At 38.3% G+C, this 24,718-nt stretch overlaps 1 protein-coding gene across 1 annotated transcript in view; it reads left to right on the top strand.

Moving 5' to 3' along the window:
* LOC140156766 (solute carrier family 12 member 9-like) overlaps positions 1-24,416 on the top strand; it is a 33,077-nt gene extending 8,661 nt beyond the window's left edge. Inside the window, exons 2-13 of the mRNA XM_072179727.1 lie at positions 8,033-8,167; positions 10,730-10,864; positions 12,532-12,825; positions 13,977-14,087; positions 15,661-15,772; positions 16,700-16,857; positions 17,624-17,709; positions 20,086-20,210; positions 21,291-21,483; positions 22,012-22,206; positions 22,698-22,827; positions 23,527-24,416. Of these exons, the coding sequence (XP_072035828.1) occupies positions 8,033-8,167; positions 10,730-10,864; positions 12,532-12,825; positions 13,977-14,087; positions 15,661-15,772; positions 16,700-16,857; positions 17,624-17,709; positions 20,086-20,210; positions 21,291-21,483; positions 22,012-22,206; positions 22,698-22,827; positions 23,527-24,356 (2,504 nt within the window). The 3' untranslated portion in view covers positions 24,357-24,416. The remainder of the gene's footprint in view (positions 1-8,032; positions 8,168-10,729; positions 10,865-12,531; positions 12,826-13,976; positions 14,088-15,660; positions 15,773-16,699; positions 16,858-17,623; positions 17,710-20,085; positions 20,211-21,290; positions 21,484-22,011; positions 22,207-22,697; positions 22,828-23,526) is intronic.
* Positions 24,417-24,718: the final 302 nt, after the last annotated feature.

Raw genomic sequence — 24,718 nt, 5'->3', positions numbered from 1 at the left:
TATTACATACTCTCCACTTTAAGGATTAATCTTAATCTCAAATTATAGTATTTGAGATTTTTTTGGGGGGGGGTGGGGCTTGTACGCATATACACAAACAACAATGATTAAAAGTTATTTCCAAACAGGAATTGACATTTTAATTATACCCCACCCCACCACACCCCTACACTCAAATTTTATTTCAAATTCGAGTATCAACTCCTTTGTCCATAGTGCACTACCCCCCACCCCCACCACATCCCCTACACTCAAATTTTATTTCAAATTCGAGTATCAACTCTAAAGACCATAGTGACCTACACCCCACCCCCACCACACCCCTACACTCAAATTTTATTTCAAATTCGAGTATCAACTCCAAAGATCATAGTGACCTACACCCCACCCCCACCACACCCCTATACTCAAATTTTATTTCAAATTCGAACATCGGACTCAAAGACCATAATGATCTACACCCCACCCCACCCCACCCCCTACACTCAAATTTTATTTCAAATTCGAAAATCGAAATCAAAGACCATAGTGACCTACATCCCACCCCACCCCCCAAGCACTCCAAATTTATTTCAAATACGAACATCGGAATCAAAGACCATAGTGAATTAAATTTACAAACTTTAATTAACTTGAAGACTTGATTGACTTTGAATTTAAAAGCTGAACAAATCTACACTGCACGAAACGACCCCTTCCAAACTTCAAATGCACAGGTGTTTGGCCAATTGCCAAAGATTTTTTTCCCATTGTTATTGTCCGTACTTCCAAAGATCTATTTTAGTTTGGTATACGTCTCTTGAGAAATTGGACCTGTGATTGGATGATCATGATACACGCCCCGAACACACCCAAAAATCGATAGTATAAACATCTAGCTGGCGCTAGGATCCACAACATGCTCATCTAATCAGGGCACAGTTCTTTAACCCCAATAAATTTGTACTAGGCGGTTACCCGTATTTGGCGGTTCTCAGCTGTCGCGATTACCTGGCTGATGGTGACTGTACCCACCAAGTTTTATGCCCACAGGACAGTTTTTACTAATTTGACCTCAGATGACCCCTTGTGACCTCGAAATGACCTTCCAAAATTTGACTCTAAAAGTTGACTGTACCCACCAAGTTTCATGCCCATACGATATTTTTTTAGTTATTTGACCTCAGATGACCCTGGGTGACCCCGGATGACCCCAAAATGACCGTCCAAAAATTTGACTCTAAAAGTTGACTGTACCCAGACTACCCACCAAGTTTCATGCCCATACGACAGTTTTTACTAATTTGACCTTATATGACCCCTGGATGACCTCGGGTGATTTTGGCCCACTTACCGAAACAAACTTGTTTTGTCTGAGGTCCAGATGCACCCACCCACCATTGTTTGAGGAACGTGCTACCCCTAGTCTCTGAGAAAATAGGCGGAAAACAGTTTTACAAATCTGACCTCAGATGACCCCTGGGTGACCTTGACCCACTAACCAATACAAACTTGTTCCGTCTTAGGTCAAGATGCACCTACCCACCAAGTTGCATGCCCATATGACAGTTTTTACTAATTTGACCCCTAGATGACCTCTGGTGACCTTGACCCACTAACCAATTATACAAACTTGTTCTGTCCCGGGTCAAGACGCACCCACCCGTCAAGTTTGAGGAACGTGCGACCCCCAGTCTCCGAGGAAAAACAGTTTTTACTAATTTGACCCCTGGATGACCTTGGGTGACCTTGACACACTAACCAATACAAACTTGTTCTGTGTGGGGTCCAGCTGCACCCACCCACCAAGTTTGAGGAACGTGCGACCCCTAGTCTCCGAGAAAATAGGCGGACAGACAGAGTCACAGACAGAGTCACAGACAGACAGACAGAGGCACAGACTACCAGTATTATTGTATAGATATTCATTGAATGACCTCTGAAAACTTGGGTACAAAAACTAATACCTTGCAACTTGAGGTCAAATTTTGCACTATGATTGTAAAATATAGTTTATTGAACTACGCCATTGGGATGAGGACATCGTAGGCATCATCAGGTCAAGTGGGTATGTTGACACTCCTTTCTCACGGCCGCGCCCGAACAAGAGACATCAGACGTGACATGGGCAGGGCTTCAATCTGGAAATCATGGTGTTTACATTTTTAGAACAAATATTTTATGCGGACTATCCATCGGACCAAAGATCAGATTGAAGAATATTTATTTTCCTGGAACTTGGACGATGTTTGCGTTGGAACTTGGAGTTGGAGGACAACTCGCAAGACCACCGCGGACGACGGGGAGCTGACGGGATCTTTTAAACTGCATACATCCAGGCACGCTTGAAAGATGATCATAATAATTCATGATTGGAGAGGATTGATTGAGTTGATGACTATGTTAAAATGTTTGCTGGAATCTGTATTAAAATTGGAAATAAAATATGACAACAATAGAAATTATTTGATCATGGAAGGATTATATAAAAACTATTATCATCGATATAAATATGTGAACCGCCGCCCTGGGTGATGCTCCAGAATCTATGACTGAATTCTGAACTTTGATGTTCTGATCACCTATTCAGATGCATGCTTTTGTGGAACTACCTTCGAGTTATATCCTACGTTATTATGTGGGTCTTCTAGGCCACAAAAGGCCAAACGTAAATGAAATAAAAACTCGGGAAAATATCGAAATGAGCATACGAACGACAAATCAACCTAGGATTATTAATGCGGTCAACAATATTGAGCATGGTGAGTTCGATATCAAGATTTATTGCAAACAGCGCAAGCTAATAATTGACTAGTTTATTTATTTGAAATTCATCATATCATAAAAAAAAATCGTGATTTCGAATTTGATGAATTTTAAACGTACATTTATAATATTGTTTAAATAATTGCAGACCTATATAATTATAGGCCTACATATTTGACTGGTCACTTCCCCAGGATCACTCCTGAATCTGCATTTTTGTTTTTGTTTTAATATATTTTTCTCATGCTACATTTTTTGTCATCTTCGTTCGGTCATTTCTAAAAAACAAATGGTCCATTTTTTAACCACATGGTTTAACCTACAATTTTTTTTAAGCAAGTTAATTATTACTAGTTTTAATACACGCATGGAAAAATTAAGCAAACAGAAGAAACTTATATTCACGGTTCATATATTATTTTTAATGCTGGGATAACCGACTCCACGGCAGAAATACTATGCCTGATTTGGAACAAACAGTGTAGTGGAGCTTCGGCGATCATGATCAACAACAAAATCGATTTTATAGCACGCACTTGAGCTGGCTCGGAAGTGGTTCCTATCGATCGATTGTAGGAGTTGTGTTTGGCTGATACCCGTGGCTTTCTAGTGCTGACATGCTACCAAGCTGATGTTTTGCAAAACGCAGCGGTTTTGCACCCAAAAAAAAATTGGGTGCCATCCTAACTCGCGACGTAAGATTGGGTAAAACAGCTTTGTATACCGCCCTAAATTGAAGTGGGTCGTCCTAACACTGCCTAATAATGCCTAAAAACATAAAAGATTGCAGAGATAATTCCTCATTGTTGTGGGGGATTTAAGTTACGTCGATTTTTTTTTGTTAGGTCGATTATGGTTTGTAGTGTAATCCGGACAGGAATGTGAGTGTGCATACAAATTTGTTATTCTCTTTTTAGCAATCATGTGTGAAGGATGTCTGTTATAGTCGTAGACAAGCCTGGCACCCCGACGCTGGACTTTGTCAAGCTGATTGGTGTGGTCTTGTGTGTACGGATCCCAAACAGTTGAACTGTATTCGAACTGAGGTCTTACAAGGGTGTTGACACCCTAACTTTGGTGTCTCTAGAACAAGAAGAAATATTCCTCAGGAAACCTAAACTGCGGTTGGCAGAAGCTTTCACCGTTTGAGATCGTTGGAGTAGGAATACATCAGAAAAATCTTTGAAATATTTTTGTTTCGTGCTCAGAACTTTGATTTCTGTGTTCTATTTATTCAGATTTTACCCACATTTTACATTTACAATGAAATAATGTTTTGTATCGTGTCTGTACATGGGTTTGTTTCATGGTTTGTTTATTTTCATGTTAAGACTTTTCTCATGCACCTACTTCAAATCACCATTTTATACAGTGCAGAATAGCCTACTGGTCTTAGAACTAGAGAAAGCCCATGCAGAAGTCACGGGGCATTGAGTATGGCGGAGATACCGAAAGGGATGCAGCAGCCGATGGTTCATACTGGACGTGGATCGGCTGTCCAACATCACATCGGCCTAACGACAAATCTCCTTTGCTTAGATACAGGCTTGATCTGAGCTTTAAAATACATTGTAGGCCAGATGGAAGTTCCGGAAATCTGTCGACATTTTTTGGGGTGTTTGTGCCCTGTGTTTTATCAATGTTTAGTGTTGTTTTATTTTTATGTGTTGGTAAGTTAAATTATTATTTATGATGGAATTTATCAATTATATTTACAATAATTGTAAAATAATTTTTGTGGATTTGCAATCAGACCAGATTTTCAGACTCACAATGTTCAGCTTTAAGTTTAAGTGATGAATCATGAGCAGCCAATAGTTAAAGCCATGTTGTAACATTTTCATAAAAATAGATTGATATATTTTTTCATAAAATGTCAGCTTTTACTGTCAGTATCAGATATGTCCCCTTTTAATTTTGAGCCGAACAAATGCTCAAGGAAATGCAAAGATATTGGAATTTACTACCAGCGCAGATGACTCCTTGATATGTGTCACTCTGTTGGTCCTGCTATGGTACAATTCTTTTATCATGTTGATGTGTAGGCCCCTACTGTGTATCACTGTCCCGCATGCCATGTACATTGTAGGGCCTACATACTGTGTTTATGAACATGGCGTATATCCATCGTAATAATTAAAAGACAGTTCCTGTGTTTTATTCAAAATCTCGGATTTTGACAAAATTACAGCACCTAGAATAGAGTCATGATTTTTGCAGGGTATGTTAGTATAATATTAAACTTAAAGTACCGGTACATTACTATCGTGTAAAAAACAGAATTTTGAAAGATATTGAAGGCGTCCTCCTCAGCAAATGTTACAATGAATTTTTATATGGACATGATGACTCATTGAATGATGATGATGTGCATTTCGAAATATGTCCATTTCAGACCAAAAGGTTAGTCAGTCAGTAAGTAAGTATGGTAAGTAAATAATTCAGTAAGTAAGTACATGTAACAAACATTGATCACTATAGGCTGATACCATTTCATGGTTCAGCAAAAACATTATACATGTACTAGTAATAGTAGTATTGCACAATTGAAACAAACCCCAGTTGTCAGGAGTTGTTTTAACCATGGCTTTCTTCCATGTTTTATGTTTAAAACTCACTCTTGGTCTCAATTGATATTATCAGAAAACAGTTTTGTTTTTCTTGCGATATTTTTACATGCATTATAAGTTGTAGTACAAAATTTCAGTGTCACATCACATAACAATCATAAAGCCAGAAGTAGAGCTACAAAATGCAAGCTCTACTCTTTGTTCCAACTGGATGGTGGCTCTTGTTAATTAGTCTGATTCTGATTCTTATTCTGATTCTAGTACTCTCCAACACTCCTTTCGTTGCTCAACAACTATCGAAGTAATCCAGACAGGAATGTGAGTACGCAAACTGCGCATAAAAAATTGTTATTCTCTTAGGTGTTTTTGTAACTTTGCCTTGAAAGATGTTGGTTTCTCAGTAGAAATGATGTCATACTTCAAATTGTTCCAATCAAACACTGCGCGTGGGAAGAACAAGTATTTGTAACAATCCTTCCTGGTATTCTTTGGAATGTGCGGTCGTTGGTGTAAAGGCTCATATTGAAATTCCCTTACACAGGAAGGTGTGCGCCATCCTGCAGCTTTCCTGTGCTAGCCTTCTTTTGTTAAAATCCTGGGCAGGGTGTATCACTGATGCATATAATCTATCCGTTTTATGACCGAGCTTTCCTGAGGCGAGCGCTTAGCGAGGGGAATCCTGCCTTCTTTCTGTGTGAAAGCGTGGTAGGGTATTTCAATATGAGCCCTAACGGGACGGACATGTAGTATTGTTGGATGCAGGATTCCGTTAGCTGGGATGGACAGGTGACCATGTAAAACATTGTGGAGCACCAGGAGTCTTTTCGCTCTTTCCTTTGTAGTGACAGAGGCTCCCATTTCAGTTTAGCAATCATGTCTGAAGGATGGCTGTTATAGTCGTAGTCATTGTAGACAAGCCTGGCACCCCAACGCTGGACTTTGTCAAGCTGATGATGTGGTCTTGTGTGTACAGATCCGAAACAGTTGAACTGTATTCGAGCTGAAGTCTTACAAGGGTGTTGAATGCCCTAACTTTGGGTCTCTAGAACAAGAAGTATTCCTCCTGAGGAAACCTAAACTGCGGTTGGCAGAAACTTTCACCTTGTTAACTTGATGGCCATCGTTGGACAAATCCACCTCAAGATAAGTGTGATTGGTGGTCTCTTGCAAAGTTGTTCCTCCTAGATTCTTGTGGCGTAGATTTGTTTATGACATGGGGGATTCTTGACGTATGGTGTATCCAGCACCTTTTGGCGACAGAATAAGTTTATGGTACAAATACGCGCAAAGCCCCTCAGATATATCAGATATACATTCTCTGGCTATACCTGTAAAAAGTTTAAGGAAGCTAAAACTAGAGATTGGCATATCAGTTTGAGATCTATATAAAGGCATGAAATGGACTCTAGCCTCAAGTGTGAAGCTACAAAATGTACATGTATATCAGTGAGCAAATTTAAAGCTAGACTTCTTGAGTAAAAGACTACATCATCAATGATCATCATCATTCATTGAGTCATGTTCATTACGAAACCTGCAGTAATTTTGTTTACTTTCCACTTGGTTGATACTTGAAGTCAACAAACAAACAAACAAACAAACATACTAAGTCATTCCAATGTCATTCATATCTCATTTCCAAATTTGCACATTAGGGAGACCTTCATGTATGTATTGTATGTAGAATCAGTTCAATATGAATTTGCCTTGAAATTGTTTGATCGACCCAAATCAGGGACCTTGTGCTGTACCAAAAACAAATAAATGTAACATCCATGTCAAATATGATAGAACTTAAACACACATTTCATGCCCTGATATCTCAAATTGAATTGCCAAATAATCTCTAGTTTTAGCTTCCTTGAACTTTTTACAGGTATGGCCCGAGAAGATATCTTAGGGGCTGTTCATTAATTATGAGTCCGGGGGTAAAATTTCCAAATTGTGTGCCAAATATTGCTTGCCCCCTCCTGGCGTGCCAAAAATTGCTTGCTAAGGGTGAAAATAAGTGGTAGAGGGGAGTTATTTGGCCACCAGAAATTCTGAAACTCTGAAATGGCCCCTGGTTCCATCTCAATTTTAGTTAACCAGGGGACACTTTTCTCTTGAAACTGGCCCCTAGCAGGATAGTGAACCAACAATATCAAATTCTAAGCGACCAGTGCTTTATTTAACCCATTCAGCACATCTTTATTTTTATTGGCCCCTATGGTGATTGGAAATGTCCCCTGGTTCCTAGTTAAATTGGTTGAACCAGGTGCAATTTTTATGTAAAAGTAGCCATCAGACTTCATCAGGCAATTGACCCGCTGGGCTGGTCATGTGACACTTGATGGTGACGTCTGAGGTTTTTTCTTACGAAGCTATCAGCTGGATCGAGAGGACAAAGAAGTTGTTGAGCGATTGTATAATAACAATATCGCATTGATTGATTGGTTATTCAAGCGTTTCATGAGGATGAAAGCTTCACGTTTGCTTATCAGCTAGGGCGGAGGAGCTGCTGCGGCAAGGCGTCATATCCCATAGATGAATGTTGTTTTTGTGTGTACTTAATATGTTTAGGGAAACGGCGGCAGCACGTATGAAAATATTTTATTCGCGTTAAAGTGAATCACATTTAGCGAATAAATGGTTGTAGACACAACATAGCAAGTTGCAAAAAAAGGAAGTTCCATCTTTTAAGTTTAATCTTATGGTTTGTTCCTTGATACATACAGGTTTTGCCATTGGCCATGCTGGCGAGCTGGAGACTCTTGGGATGTTTTTACTGGCATACTTCATTGTCCTTCTCACAGTGCTGTCAATCAGTGCAATCTCAACTAATGGCGCCATCGAAGGAGGCGGAGCTTACTGTATCCTTTGAAATATTATATCAAGAAATTTCTCAAGTATGAAGTTTCTTGTCAGTAACCAAATATGTAACCACAGACTACTACAGACCATAGTATAAGAAAGTTACAGACCATTCGCAACCAGTCAAAGTCTTTGTGTTTTGTATGCTGTGAATTCTTGCATATTCATGAGGGCCAATTGTTCCATCATGCTGTGTCTAACAATCACGCCAGCGTCGTGTGCATTCGCGTTTATGCGAAAGACCGCAAAACTACACGGTATGTGCATAGCAGTTTCGCCTGGCGCATTTCATGGAACAATAGGCCCTATTTATCGGGTGATGCTGAGACTTTGACTGATTGCGAATGGTCTGTAGTGGTCTGTGTGTGTAACACTATATGACCTCATACTGGAGACAAATAATAGTGTACGTCTATACATTGTAGCACCTGTGGCATATAGGCCAACAGAATTAAGTTGGAATTTAACTTTTTAAAACATTTAAGTTGAGTTTAATTCTTTATAGGTTCAAATTGGCTGATTGAATTGGATCTTGAAATACATCTACCCATATCATTGCAGGGCTGTACAAAAATGTGAAGCAAATAAAAGTTGATTTCCACCTGCCCTAATTTTCCTTTTTTGCCAAAACTACCATTGTTTTGCCAAAGGCATTCTTCTCAATATTGACTGATTATTTAGCAATGGGAGATTGGGAGTAGAGTAAATATGGTTAATGGTGAAAATTTATGCGCTCCCTCACCATGCTCCTCATGCTCCCAGATCTTGTAATGTTTCCAAGTTTTACAATTTGAACGAAACTTTTGTTTTTGTCTAATCAAACTTATTCGAATAGGTATGTCATGGCTCACTAATAAAAGGAGACATTCACACATAACTCAATTGCAATCACTCATAACTCAATGTTACCAATATAATTGGTTAATTAATTAAAAATTAACATTCTTTTTTCACCATTCCTTTAATAAAGGAATGGTGAAAAAAGAATGTTGATTTTTAATTTTCAATTTTCCTTGTGTAGTTACATACTTAGTAGTAATTAATTGAACTCAGAAGTAATGATTTAAATGTATGGCATGCTATTATTATTTGACTATGAAGTTTCAGTTTCTGTTAAGGATGCAGAGTTAATACATTATTATGTATATTTCTTGTATAAACAATGTCTAGTCATATGATGTAGGGTAATGAAAATATGGATGTCAGCAACTTCCTTTTTGAGATACTTGGTTCCATAGTGATTGTGGTTTGTTTTAAGGCAATGATAACAGAGAATGGTTTTGCATGATCACCACAAATTATCACAAGACATCCACATGCCATGGTGTCATATAATGGTGTCATCTGTGTTATGAGATGATAGATGTACAGATTATTTTGTTAAGTTCTATTTGTTTTTCTTCTTTTCCAATACCCTCCCTCAAATAATATTATATCCCTCATTAATATATTCTCGTTCATTAATTGGTTAAACGAGTATCATGTGACCAAAAATAGTTTTGCTATTTTGCAAACTTGTTAAAAAGCCGATTGAGGAGGGAACGGGGTACTATTCAAAGTACTATCTCTCGGGAAATAGTTTTACTATCTCCCTCTGAGCGCGTCCCGGAGCGCGTATGACCTCATAACAGCGTCGCAGTTCCTAGTGGTCAGTGCAACTCGCCACATACACGGGATATCAGTACCGGTTCCGGGGTATTAATGTGTAGCAATTCGTTTTGTCTTGCGAAGCACACAAGCAGCACAGAAGTGCAGCTTAAATACGGCGGTTTAATGGCATAAATCTGAGTTACATCAGGATTGATCAATATCTTATATTGATGGTGAAATAACAAACAACTGTGTGCGTGCTTTGTGCATTAAATCAAATCAAAGCAGGGCCAGCGTAGCCTTGACTAGGCCTAGCCTACATTTATGCCTAGGCCTATGCCTTGTGTTTAATGAACAAAGAATATATTAATGAAGGATATAAAACAAATATTTACTGCTCTAAATTCGGGATCTGGTGGAATCTATTGGTCCCCTCGGTGAACTGGAGATTGTGAACCTACTATTTTCCCTCGACCTGACGGTCTCGGGAAAATAGTAGGCTCACGGTCTCCAGTTCACCTCGGGGACAAATAGATTCCACCAGATCCCTCATGAGCAGTAAATATTTGTATAATATGGCTGGTAAAATGATATAACTTTGTCCTCAAGCTGCAATATTATTACTTACACCAATATCAATTTAGCTGGCTCTTTTGTTTTCTTACCAGCCTGTGTTTCTTTGTCAAATGCAAGCTTCTAAATAAGCAGGCACCCAGGAGCCATTTGCCCAGTGGTCATAACATTTTGGCTCCAGGTTCACAACAAAATCAAATGAAGCAGGCTTTACATTTTTTTCCAAATAGAGCCTGGTAGTTAAAGCAGGTTTTGTATTTAATGTGTACAATTGAAATTTAAATGATTCTTAGCTCTTTATATGGGCTAATATGGCTCCTGGTTCACTAGATAATCACAGGACCAGGAGCCACTTTTTCCAAATGTGTGGCATTTTCCTTAACTGTTTATATCATCAGTCATGATTAGTCGTGCTCTAGGGCCAGAGTTTGGTGGTAGCATAGGTGTAATGTTTTATATAGCCAATGTCTTCTCATGTGCATTGTATTGTATTGGTTTGACAGAAGCCATTGAGGACAATTTTGGACCATCAGGTGAGTAGGGGGGAAGGGTTAGGGGCAGGCCCATAACCAGGGGAGGGGCAAGGGGGCAGACCTCCCCAAAACTAAAGGCCCAAAAAGTCCCCTTTTTTGATGCAGAAAGTCCCATTTTTAGCTATTTTAATGCAAAAAGTCCCATTTGTGAGCATAGTACAAAAAAAAGGTTCTTTATGCCTTTTTGGTCAAAAAAAGTCCACATTTTGAAAAAAAGGTCCACTTTTTCAAGATCTGCCCTCCCCCCAATAAATCCTGGTTCCGGGCCTGGTTAGGGGTACAGGAACAATACAGATCAGGTAGACCATCAGGCAAATAACGGCTGTCTTATGTGCACTTACGACTCTCATCCAAGTGCCAAAAGTAAAGATGGATACATGGCTTTAATAGCCTAATCACAACAGTTTCATAGTAGGCCTACTTCTTAAATTTTGAATAACCAATATTTTTAACACAGAAGCATCTAATGTTTAATGCAGAATCATCTAATATTATTGTTTATATTTCTGTCTTGCTGGACTAATGGAGTGTGGGTGTGTAACTAGATTTAGGTTTATTATCAAGTGAGAGAGAGAGAGAGAGAGTGTGTTATGTTTTTTATACCTTAAGGATTTAGCAAATGGCGCACATGTGCTCCTTTGCCTTGAGGTAAATTTCACGTTCAAATAGAGAGCTCCCTCTAAAAAATCTAACCAGAAATAAGTGTCCCTGCCCTTATTTGCTGGTGAGATTTTTGCAGGAGGGCACTTTGAGTTTCTGGCTAAAATTCCAGTTATGTCGAGGGAACCCATATGCACCATTATACATGTAATATTTTGCTGTAAACCTTTGACGAGTGCGTACTACCGTGATGTTGTAAAGAACTAACAAGACGTATGGTACAAAGTTCATTAATAAATTTCCACTTGGCAACAGCAGATCGCCTCAGTAGCAAATCAGGGATAAGTGTATTTCAACACAGTACATATGTGATGTACGCTTAATATAAGCTCTCATTAAGATAATAATATTGGTGTAAAATTTTAACCGATTCACACAAGCAAATTGATTTCACACTTACGTGTAATTTTCGTGACTTATCCAAGCTCACTTCTTCAGCACTCTGATGGATTGCTGGTACTAGACGTGGTACCATTAAGAGTTTACATAAAAAGATTATAGGCGAATCTTTATTGTATGCCACTATAGTTTGATCAATTCGTAATTGGCAGGCCTTATAACATCGCGGATAATATCAATTTATTTTATTTGGAGAATTTCCGTGTGACATCTTGCAAGAAGCATCACAAATTATTAATTGAAGTTCTATACTTTGTCTACTTCTTTAACACGCAAAATATAGACCAGACAGATGAACTATATCACTCTTAACATAGGTCTAATTTTTGGCATAGTGGTAAAAGCCTAATAATTCCTGCTGATTACTAGCTGATCAAATTAGAGGAAGAGATCAACAATTCTGTTCCTTATTTCTGATAGTACAGTGGTACCAGAGATCCAATGCCCTGATTATTGCCCTCTATAACCTTTTTCAAAACTATGAATGTAAGATCTTAATGCCCATTCATCATGTTTTCCATTTCTCAATTTTGGCAGCAACATGATATGAAACACTACCTTATATGTCTAATCCTCTTTTGTCTTCTATTTCACTCTTTTCTATTCAGGTGCTCTTATCAACGATCACGTACCGCCACTCCCCAGCGGCCAGTGGTGGACTCTACTCTACTCATCGTGTGTACTCTTGTTCTGTCTTGGAGTATGCATGATCGGTGCTAAGATGTTTGCGCGCACATCCTTCATCATATTCTGCATTGTGAACATCTCTTTGTTTTCAGTCTTCCTGAGCTTCTTCATTCAGGGCCCAATGGATATAAAGATTAGGGCTGAGAACAAGGAGAATGACACAAAGGCAAACTACACAGGGTTTAAAGCAGAGACATTTGAGGAGAATCTAGAAAGTAAGTTGCAATGGACTTTTCCCTGAACTTAACCCCATGAGAACTACCTGCCTATTGGTAAAAAAAAACGTACATTATCAATTGGACCAATCAGGAACATTGTTAGAATAATTTCACCATCCAAAAAAATTGGGTTGAATTATTTGCAAAGCTCCATTCTGATTGGTGATTAAAGTGAAGATATCGCATAATTGACCAATCAGATGCAATGTTAGATCGGCAGGTAGTACTTCAACTAGGGGTTAACTGAATGTGTTTGATACTTTTATGCTTGAACTAGGGGTGTTTATGTAAATTTCACTATAAGATTCCTATTGGAGCCACCTGCATAGGTACATCTCACCAAGGTACTTGCCTGGTACTGTGCAGTACCAGAGGAGTACCAATGTAGTACCAGTGCAGTATCCCTGCTGGTGGGTCCTGAGCAACAGCATTGGTACTGGGTAGGTGTTTTGAATAGACCAGTCAAGTACCATGGCGACTGTGTACCTGTGCAGGCTGCCACAATAGGATTCTTGTAGTGTATGTATAAACATAATACAAAAGGGGAGTAATTCTGGAATGCCCCACATACCCCGGTACTACCCTAATTATACAGGGGTGTGAAATCGACGCTCACATTAATGCAATGAAATACAAGCTTATAATCTTCAAATATTTGTGATGAAATATGCATGAATAGCATGACAGTCCGGAATAGCCATTGCATTTAATTGGTAGGTAAGCTCGCTCTGCGTGCTTTGAATGCATGTATGGATACTTTTATATGGATACTTTATATAGAACACATATATGGATACTTTTTTTCAGCGTTTTTTCTTGTGTTTTTTGGAAAGCTTCATTCACACCCCTGATTATAACAGAATTATGCCCAAAATCTTTTGATAATTACTTTGTCAAGCATACTCAGATTCATAACAAATACAGCTCAATACAAGTAGGGATTTTGCACAGTTACTATTCAGTTGTTTCAGTATTCTTCTGTGTTTACATCTTTCAATACACACATTGCTTTTCCATTTAGAAAATGATGGTGTGGCCATATGTAGTGTATAGTGGGTCACCCTCTTGTATTTATTTTATTTGCCAAGGCTTTGACTTTGTTTGAAGAACACCAGCAAATGACTTTCTTTATTTTGTTCACCCATTAGGTAGATACGATGTTCCTGATTACACCACAGGTGTCAAGCTTAGTTTTGCTGCTGTATTTGCCATCATCTTCAATGGTTGCACAGGCATCATGGCTGGTGCTAATATGTCAGGTAAGATGGTATTATTTTATTTATTATTTTATTATTTGACTTTATTTATTACATGTAACTAGGACAGATTGTGAGAGTTGGAAGTTTTCATCCTACTCTGTTTGAAACTGACTGCGATATAAACATGTAGGTGTGACTCTCTGTACATACATGGGACTGACCGCTTAACAATTTAACATCCCCTTCAAAGGACGGAGTACTTGCAATGTACTCTCATGGTTTCTTTACCTGTTTACCCACCTCTAAATGTACCTTGGGGAAAGAGGAAGTCTGAATTTAATATACAGATGTTTGCCAATTAAATTCAGGTTTTTTCCTCAGCAAGTTGCCACCACCAGAAATTGTTGAGAGGGTATGTGGCTGCAAAATTGCACTCCTCAAAGAAAGGAAAGATGCAATGCCATCTTAGTATGCAATCAAACATATGTCTGAACTTTAGTGCTCTGTGTCTTGGTATATAAAATCATACCATTGGTCATTCATCACACCTGGAGGAGGCATATTTAATGCAACTATACACTTGGTAATCATATGTTTACCAAATATGCAACTCTTTATCAGTGTTTTATGTGTGTATGTATCTAGCATCAATGTTGAGCACAGCGTAGAGGCTTAATGTCAATGTCTCTTCTGTAGATACACTGTAGCTCAAAAATGTGAAATGACTTTTTAAATTTTAATTTCATTTTATTATTTGGGATAGGGTAGGAGTTATCATGATTTATGGACAAAATGCCACATTTGATAAATATTGATTTATCATGTTTATGGTCAAATCAGTTTCAAAGATTAAAAAACAGGAAAGTGAAAATGTTTTGAAAACTGTGGACTGACTTTCATTGCTATAAGTGATTGAAATGAAATATATTTTGACATTTTCTTAGGCAATATTTTGAATGAAAATGTCAAAGAACAAATGGTTGCTTTGAATATTATGGATCCAATTGTTATTTAGTTTGCTACATTTCAATTTTTTTGTCTTTGTTTAGGTTCATGTAGTATTGAGATCAAATGAAGTTGTTCCCATTTTTCCACCAAGTTGCCATATAATATTAATTAGATTTGAAAATGGCTACCATTTTCATCATATTTTGCCCTATACCGTAGAATTCCGTCTAGAAGCATATATGCCTCTAAACGAGGTTTTTTTTAACAAAAGATATGAAAGGCTAATACCCTTCTCATAAACATTGCAATAGATTGGTCTTACAAATATACATGTTTGTACAACCGCCTTTATCAGTAATATAGTTGTTCAAACTCCAAATAACGTTTTTGTTGAGAGTGTCTGCCTCTTGTCTCTTGTGTCAAAAAAACCTCGTTTAGAGGCATATATATGCTTGTAGACGGAATTTTACTGTATCTTGACTTGTGAGCAACATCCAAGAATCAAAATGGTGTCAATACAAATGTTTGTGTTTATGATTCCATAAAAATCATTACCAGAATGTAACTAATTTGGTTTGGTGGTCATCTTGAGTTTCAAAATGCCTGGCAAGTTTAATGTACTCTTGGTTATATTATGTTCTAGATGATCCCACGTTTTTGTATCCATTGTATATTGTGTTTGTAGGTGAGCTTAAAAATCCTAGCAGAGCCATTCCGTTGGGAACTATGGCTGCGTGCATATTTACTGGGATAATCTATGCTGTATTGTCTGTGCTGATTAGCTACACATGTTCAAAGTAAGTGTACTGTTCTTCTCATTAGCTATGTTGTATCCCTTATCATGTATAGTGTTACTAGGGTGATCTTTGTTGGGTGGAAGTCAGCTATTTTAATCTAGAAAGTTAAAGATAGATATTTTGGTAGACATGTTACAGGTCCAATATTTTGAGTGTATATTGAGCATGTCTTCTACTGGAAGGATGTACAGTCCAGCTTGGCCATGATGGGACCAAGTGGTGGCCAGATAAGTGAAAATTACAGTTATATGTTTTATTTGTATTTCTAAATACATTGAATTGTTACAACATCATATGGGGGGGGGGGGTAACAATACTACAAAGGTTGGTATTTGAAAAAGCAATTGCTTCCCTAAATGAGCACAACACACATACTGTGTCTGGCTAAGGTGCAATAGTGAGATCACATTGTGTGGCATAAGTGCCGTTGGGATTATTCTTCAATCAAGTTAGCTCAATCGATAAGACGTTCGACTATGGTGCGAGAGGTTGCGGGTTCGAACCCTGGCGGTGCCTAATAGTACGCTCTCATGGAAAAATTGAGTTAGCTTCAAATTCCCCTGGACAAGGAACTTACTGCTAATTTGTCTCGTTGTAACCCGTACAACGCTCTGGGAGCTGATCCTGGTTGCGATGGTTATTTGTGGAATGTCTAGGGTGTGCGCTCTTGAAGCAGCAAAGTCCCTGATTTGTTGTTTAATGGTTTATGGAATGATGTGGTCCGTAGTGGTCAGCGACAACCTGTAAAGTGTGCTGAGGCTCGTAGATCAACGTCTAGGCGTTGTGCCTGTGTGTAGCGCACTATAAATCACTGCGCTTTTTTTTTCAAAGGCATGAATACAGATGCTAGCAATAGTGAATAGCAATGAGCCAATGTACAGTTTAGACATGAGTGGTAATAAATGTCAATATTCCATCTCTCCACAGAGATTTGCTGTTGTATGATTATGGATTTCTTCAAGACATCAATGTTGTACCACCCTTAGTTGCTGTTGGTGTACTTGCTGCTACTCTGTCAGCATCTCTTAGCACTCTCATCGGGGCATCCCGTGTGCTCATAGCACTAGCTAGAGACCAGCTATTTGGTAAGCATTTTACAATTAAAGCAGGTGTTCCCAATTAGTGGGTTATTTGAGATCAAAATTTGGGGTCACCAGGCTACCCAGGAATATTAAAGATGTAAAGCAATCTTGACTTGGTCATGAATTATCCGACTTTCGTAAATGGGGTCGCATTGTAAATAAGGTTGGGAGCCCATGTATTTAGACTTTGTGTTACATTAAATGTCCATATATAAAGAAAACAATTAGCATAGATTCTGCTTATCTGTCCATAAGATGTTTAATATATATCCTAAAAATGCATGAAATTTTGGGGTGCAAAAAAAAACATTTTAAGCCAGAAAATCTGTACAACCTAAAAAGGTCCACTTTTTTATGTTGAGCATATCTAGGCATTAACAGCTGAAATCTAGGAGATAATGCTGACAAAACTTCGGCCAGGCACAAGTGACCTGGTGAAGGGGGTTGCCGTAGATAGCTGGTCGGGGTATTTTTACAGGACAGGCAAGTGTAGCCGACAACCGGGCATTACCCTGATAGGAACCGACTGTAACAAGGTCTTTTTTTTTATCATGGATCATCTGCCCCGCCATTAGCAGATGAACCATGGGAGAGCGGAGATTGTTTTTTTTGGTCCAGCGGGGAATTGAACCTGGGACCTCTCACATCAAAGCCTCGGGCAAAGACCTTAACCAGTGTGCCACACTGCTCCTGGGATTGATCAGAAAATGGTGCTGGTACCGATGTATGCCTACTTTTTAAAGTTTTTATATGTTTCTTGATTTTCCAGGTATACTACTGTATCCAGTTGAATGGGGTGTAACCAGGAGTGGCAATCCATGGGTGGCAGTACTCATATCATGGTTCCTTGTTCAGGTAAATTGACTGATCTATGGTCTTGGTTAGAGAATAGATTCTTCTGAAGAAGTTTGTAGTTTAACTATAGATGGAATGAATGCAATGTTAAAACAAAGGATCAACCTAATACTCAAGTGTTTTACTTGTTGAAATTGTTATATTTAGTTTTTGAAGCAGCGCCCCCGGGTGATGCTTCCCTATTTAATTTCACCGAAATGGCTTACATACGATTTTGGCAATATCCCGCAACTTTTTGATACACCATTGACAATGCACAGCGGCAAGCTTTTAGCACGATCTGGTACCTTATGCAGCGTAGGCGCATGCCCACTCTCTATTTGTCATGGGTTTGTTATACATGTCGGTAACTGACTGAGAAAGAGATTACATGAGAGTGAAACCCCCATAATGCATTACGAGTCAAGCATACTAGCGACTGGAGCAACAGCTGTTACGTCATCATTTTGATGTTGGTTATCAGCATGGTCAGTTGATATAAACAGTCTTTCACAACTCCCGTATTTTGCGTGTGAGTAGGCCTATAGGCCTGTTGTAGTTCACCGCAGGTATTCAGTGGAGTGGAATAAACGAATTGGAGTCAACAATAATATGTGACGTGTCATGTCAAAAGGAGACACTTTTGGGCAGGTTATGAATTTTGAGTTTTTTACATATCTTAAATAAAGAGATATTTTGCTCCACAACGCCGTTTTCCCCAATGAAATCGGACATTCCTAAGCGAAGATATTGAGTTGAAAGTTATGGTATTATAAAATTGGAAATTGAGATATCGGCCTTTAAAAATATTATTGACAATGTTGAGAGTAGGAATTAACTTGAAAAATGTCTCAAAAACTTCAAGATACCAGTTATATTCCGGTCTGAAAGTATCAGACAATATTTTTAGCATTAATAACATCACAAATTTGCAACAAACCCAAATTGTGAAAAAATCACCCACCGGCAGATTTTTGGCTATTTCTCCATTGATGATCCTGCCCAAAAGTGTCTCCTTTTGACATGACACGTCACATATGGTCATGCATGTTAGCCAGATTGAGCACCAAATAAACTTGTTCTGCATAAAATGTTGTCAAGTAGGCCTAGGAAACGAATGCCTTGGTTATCAATTGGCAAAGCATTCTTCAATCTTCGGATGATGATTGATGTATAGGGGTGCTCATGAGGGCTCATGATTGTAGTTTGATGGAGACGATGGGGTCAAAAACTAGGTTAAATGTTATTTTAACGTGCCGCCAGTTCATGTCATGTCATGATTGTATTTTGATAGAGGACGGGAGTAAAAGACTTTGATTAAAAAGTGTTATAAACACAAGGAAAAGCAAGGTCATCTGAAACATTCAATTATTCTCATGATCATACACGATACAAAATATCGTGGGGAGGGGTCTCCTGGTTGGAGGTATACTGGGATGTGCCACGGTTTAGGGTACCTTTTCAGCGATTTTGGTATATGGAAGGGTTTTGCATTGGACCAATATTTAAATGATAAATCTTTGGCGCTGCTTAACCCTTTTAAAGGGTTTTTTATCTGGGATAGGATGAACAAATGTTTAATTTTTTCCCTAGAGCGGCCGGCGCACATAAAAATCCCAGTGTATCTGCCTGAATTTGCATCTGCCTGAATTTGAATTGGCAACCTTGGTATAGCTGGCAAAATTAAAATCTATAGTTTAAAATCTATAGTTTGAATCTGAGGATGGTTTAAGGAAGCCCCATCATGCATTACAAAAGTGTTATCACTAGAGTTTCAACTGCCACTTTGCATTTCAAATCCCATTGAATACTATGCAAAAGATGTTGTTTTAAAATTATGTGTGTGTCATTATTATTTGGTCGATTTCAGAACAAAAGTGATGTGTGTTTAAAGGATAATTCACACCATCTGTAGATAACATAAAATGTGAAATTGACCAGCATGTTCACAGTGTTTTTAATGTAAATATAACTGTACAAATTCAAATTTAACCATGTACTTCTATGCAGTATAGCAGAGCAGTGGTGTCATGTTACTCACACTGCTCACCTACTGCACAGTTAAGCCAGTGGGGTGTTGGGTAGTACTTAAATCATCCTCTGAGTTTGAATGATGTTCATCACTTTTCTGGTGAAGGCATCATAACTGCTCATTTTAACAAATACACATTACCGAAAACATCCTGAAGGATCAATTTTGCACCACACAATATGTCAGTTTTCCCATGGATTAAACACAAATTCATGATGAGTTTAAGTACTCCTGAAATTTTAAGCATATAACACATTGCAATCTCTTGTAAATTTGACCTTTGTTTTGCATCAATTATCATTAGATACATATTTATTATGTTGAAAAGTGTCAAATAATATTACACCTTTATTTAATCATTGCAGTGTGTGCTTTTGCTAGGCCAGTTGAACACAATTGCTCCATTGGTCACCATATTTTTCCTGCTGTCATATGCAGCTACCAACCTGGCTTGTATGGCCTTAGACATTGCATCTGCTCCTAACTTCAGGTATGTACATCTCTGTGAAGCACTGTTATAGTCTGTCTTATCTCAAGTTGAGAGTAATGCCATGTTGGATTTCTCAGTGGCAGATTCAAATTCGAAGAATGATTTTGCCCATACGGTGGCGACGCAACTGCGTAAACGCACTGATTCAAATCTGCAACTGTGAAATCTAACATGGTGTTACTCTGAACTTGACACAAGACACCCTGCAGCATCTGTGTGAAGCAACAAGAATTTTGATCAAAACAGCAATGTGCACCTTCCAATACTGCACTTGTAGATTGTATGTCTTGTGGATCTTGAGTTGAGACTACATAACTAAAACCAAAGAACCAGAACTCCTTATACCACCACGTGCAATAGAGTGGTCAGTTATGGGAAAAAATTGGGGATATTTCAGTCCTTGCCGCTATGAAACGTGGATACTAACAAAAAATAATTAGAGAACCATAGAAATGATTGAATACCAGAATCATGGATGAAAGAGATAACAGACCAGCTCCAAACAGTCAAAGTCTCAGCATGAGGGCTGATCGTTCCATGAATGCGACAGGCGAAACTGCTATACGCGTACCGCATATTTTTCCACATATATGCGAAGACACTCAAGCTCTATTTCAAGGCATGCAACACTGGCGTGATTGTTAGACATGGGATGGAACAATCGGCCCTCATGAATATGCAAGAATTCACAGCATACAATTCACAGGGACTTAGACTGTTGAAAATAGTCTGTATTAGTCTATGACCAGAACACTCTTCTAACTAAAGTTGTGATATTGCTATGCAAGTTAGAATAATAATAAGGTGCATTTTTGGTTACAAGCTTAAAACTGATGGAAAACTGAGGTTATAGAGCCCTCAACATCCACTCTTGCACATCAAAACACCATTTTACACCAAAAAAGTCCTGGACCGACACAAGCACCTTAATTATTGTATAAAATTTGCATATGCTGTACAGGTTATATCATTGAATAATTTGCTAATCGGTGTCTGTTCTTTGAAAGATAAAATGTCCGATCAGTAACACAGGTGTACAAAACTGATATTGTTATTGTGGTATATTTGACTCCTGTACAGACCATCATTTCACTTCTTCTCCTGGCATTCAGCATTACTTGGCATCCTTGGTTGTCTTACAATGATGTTCCTTACCAATGCTATCTTTGCATCTATTAGTTTGGTTGTATTCCTAGCATTGTTTATTTATATCTATCTGCGTGTACCGGAATCAGAGTGGGGTTATGTCACACAAGCTTTAATATTTCATCAGGTAAGTAATATATGTTACATATGTGACATGATCAAAGGTAACAGTAATTTAGTTTTTATATATATTTTCTATATCATTTATATATGCCATTTTTCTTTTATTATATGATGTATGTATGTGTGAGTATATTGCGATTAGGTGGTTTATATTTGTGTGAGCATGGGTGATGTGAGCATGGTGAGTGGGGTGTGTGTTGGGTATGGATAATGATTGGTTGGGTACTTAAATCAGTATTTAATCTGTACCTCGTCTTTAGCGTGATATGCATGATCGCCTGGTAGCCTAATGAATTTGTTTGAAAAACGTTCTGCGATGGGCTGAATCTGCTATAGTATGGCACACATTTTTGTGAATTGACACAAGCTTGTGTAACTTTGTACTTCAATTGATGCCAAGTTATGCAACCAAACTCAGTTAAATATTGAAATTTAGTAGTGGATTATTCTCATGTGGCAAATTTTATGCCTGATAATGTTACTATTGACCCAATTTAACCAATGAATCAAAATCATCTTTTTATCTTCTCAGGTGCGTAAATATCTCCTCAAGTTGGACACACGTAAAGATCATGTCAAGTTCTGGCGCCCTCAGATGTTGTTACTGATATCTAATCCACGCTCAGGATGTCAGCTGATACGATTTGTCAATGACATGAAGAAGAGTGGATTGTTTGTCCTTGGACATGTGAAGACTGGGACACTGGATGAGTTTCCAACGGACCCTGTAAGTCATTTATTCTAAACTACCCATAAAAGAGGCAATTTCTTGATGATATCAACACCCAATAAGATAAATTAAGAGTTACAAGGATAATTCTCGATGCACAGTTTGATACCTTACTTGTCATAGTGCCACTTCAATTTGCATCCCATTTGTTGACAAAAAGTCAAATTTTAAAAATGGTAATATATCCATTGATTTTTCCATTCACAAGCCTATAAATGAGCACAGAGCAAGCCTCTTAAATCGTTACACCTCAGTAAACCAGTTTCAGATTGGGAAGGAAACACTTAGCGAATAGCTTATTGGTCATTTTAAAGTTTTACAGTATTTCATTAAAATATTGCTGTGTCTTGCTCCAATCATGTCATATGGAATTGAATGTGTTATCAAAATGATCTATGTTGGTATTATCTTTATTTGCTACTTTTCCCAGCTTGCTCTCCTAGGTTGTTATAACATTCAAATTCAATTGATTTGCATATTTTTTGCAGGTGCAAGAAGAAATACCTGCATGGCTGAAGCTGGTTGACACACTACATGTGAAGGCATTCACTGAACTAACTCTAGCAACAACAGTAAGGGAGGGAGTGCAACATTTAATGAGATTAGCTGGCCTAGGAGGTAGGTGCATGATTGGCCTAAAATCAACGAAATTAATGTTGGCACACTCTGGCATACTAAATGTAAATCGCCACCCCTCTCCCCCAGTTCAATGTTGATGAAAGCACTTTTTCCATTGGGCTCTCCAGTCTCCCCAACATTGATTGAGGGGGAATGGGGGAGGGAAGGGGAAAGGAGAAGGTTTGTACTTCTCATCAAACATAGTTATACTAATTTCACTGAATTATCAGAGCGGCAATGAAGAGTTGCAACATATTGTCAAGGTGTACCAACTATTAAATTCGTTGATTGTAGCTATATAGTAATCACACCCACTATACTCACTCTCCCTCCCCCACATACCCCTCCCCCTACACACACACCCCACACATTTTGGTGTACTTCCAGTTTCCTAAGAGTCAAAATTAGGGGTTACCGTAACTTTGACAAGCAGTCAATTTTCTCATTTTTTGACATTGCCAGGAAACTTAATTATACATACTTTTAATTAGATGGGCATCCAAGTCTTTACATCATCATATACTTATTTGATCAATTTTCATCTTGTGGCACATCAGTTCAAAGAAGTCAATAGGTCACAACTACTATTGACATCATTCACTTGAAATACCATTGAATATCATATACAAATATGAAATATTCAGCTACTTTATCAAATTATTTTCCAAAACATTGACACATATTGTTTGTCTTACACAGGTATGAAACCCAACACAGTGGTCCTAGGTTTCTATGATGATGATCCTCCAGAAGACACATTTATCAAATGTGGCGTCAACCGCCCTCAGTCACCAACAGATGACGAAGATGTAGACATCTTCAACCAATTTCCTCCACTTCGGGAACCAGGATATGATAAACTTGTGTCCCCAATTGAGTATGTTAAGATCATGACAGATTGCATCAGGTTACAGAAGAATATCTGCCTAACGCGGTATTTTTACGAGCTAGATCGCGACAAGATCACACGCAACGGAGAGCCTTCTTACATCGATGTATGGCCAGTGAATTTCTTCAAACCAGAAACGGTTGGATACTTGGACACAGCGTGTATATTCTTGTTGCAAGTAGCCTGCGTTCTGCATATGGTACCAGCTTGGAAGAAGCAGACGAAGTTACGTGTATTTTTATGTAGCGAGCTGGATGAAGTAGCTAACACCAATAGAAAGGAGAAGCTAGGAAGATTCCTAAAGGAGCTTCGCATAAAAGCGGAAATCATCTCTGTCCCGTGGCAGAATGTTATCACTTTGAACACTCAAAACATGGTTGAATCGGGGATCGATGAAGACTTGCCAACCTCCCCAACGTCTTTGATCACAAATGTATCGGAAAACTACATCCATGCTCTGAATCGATTAGTCAAAAGTTACACCCAAAAGACGGCTGTATTATTCTGCTACTTGCCCCTACCGTCTGCTGATGAGAGGGAGCATGAACAATACCTTCAATTGCTGGATATGCTAACTGCTGCCTTCCCTCCCACTGTTTTAGTCCATGGTATACAAGAAGTCACAACCTTGGCTTTGTAGATGTGCCAAGTAACCAGAACTGTAAAAGTGGACATTTTCAAGACACTTTAATTTTCATGCTTTTCATGTTCAACACAACTACCATGAAAATAAAAACACACAAATATGTCCTTTGTCTATGTTAGAAAACTCATAATCATAAATTCTTAAAAAGTAGTTCAAAGTCAGCAAAGCGCAAAAATATACATGCAAAATTTTACCACTTTTACAGTCTGATATTGATCGGCCAGTGAGAAGGTATTTTATCCAAGTGGACTATGTGTGCTAAAATAATCATTTTTATTGCATTATATTGTTTTTAATAAATTTGCTTAGTCTTATTTGTCTTTTGTACTATATGCGGCTATTTTACTATGTGCAGG

The sequence above is a fragment of the Amphiura filiformis genome, chromosome 7, assembly GCF_039555335.1.
Source record: "Amphiura filiformis chromosome 7, Afil_fr2py, whole genome shotgun sequence".
Lineage (NCBI taxonomy): Eukaryota > Metazoa > Echinodermata > Ophiuroidea > Amphilepidida > Amphiuridae > Amphiura > Amphiura filiformis.
This window is presented reverse-complemented; position numbering and strand designations above follow the sequence as displayed.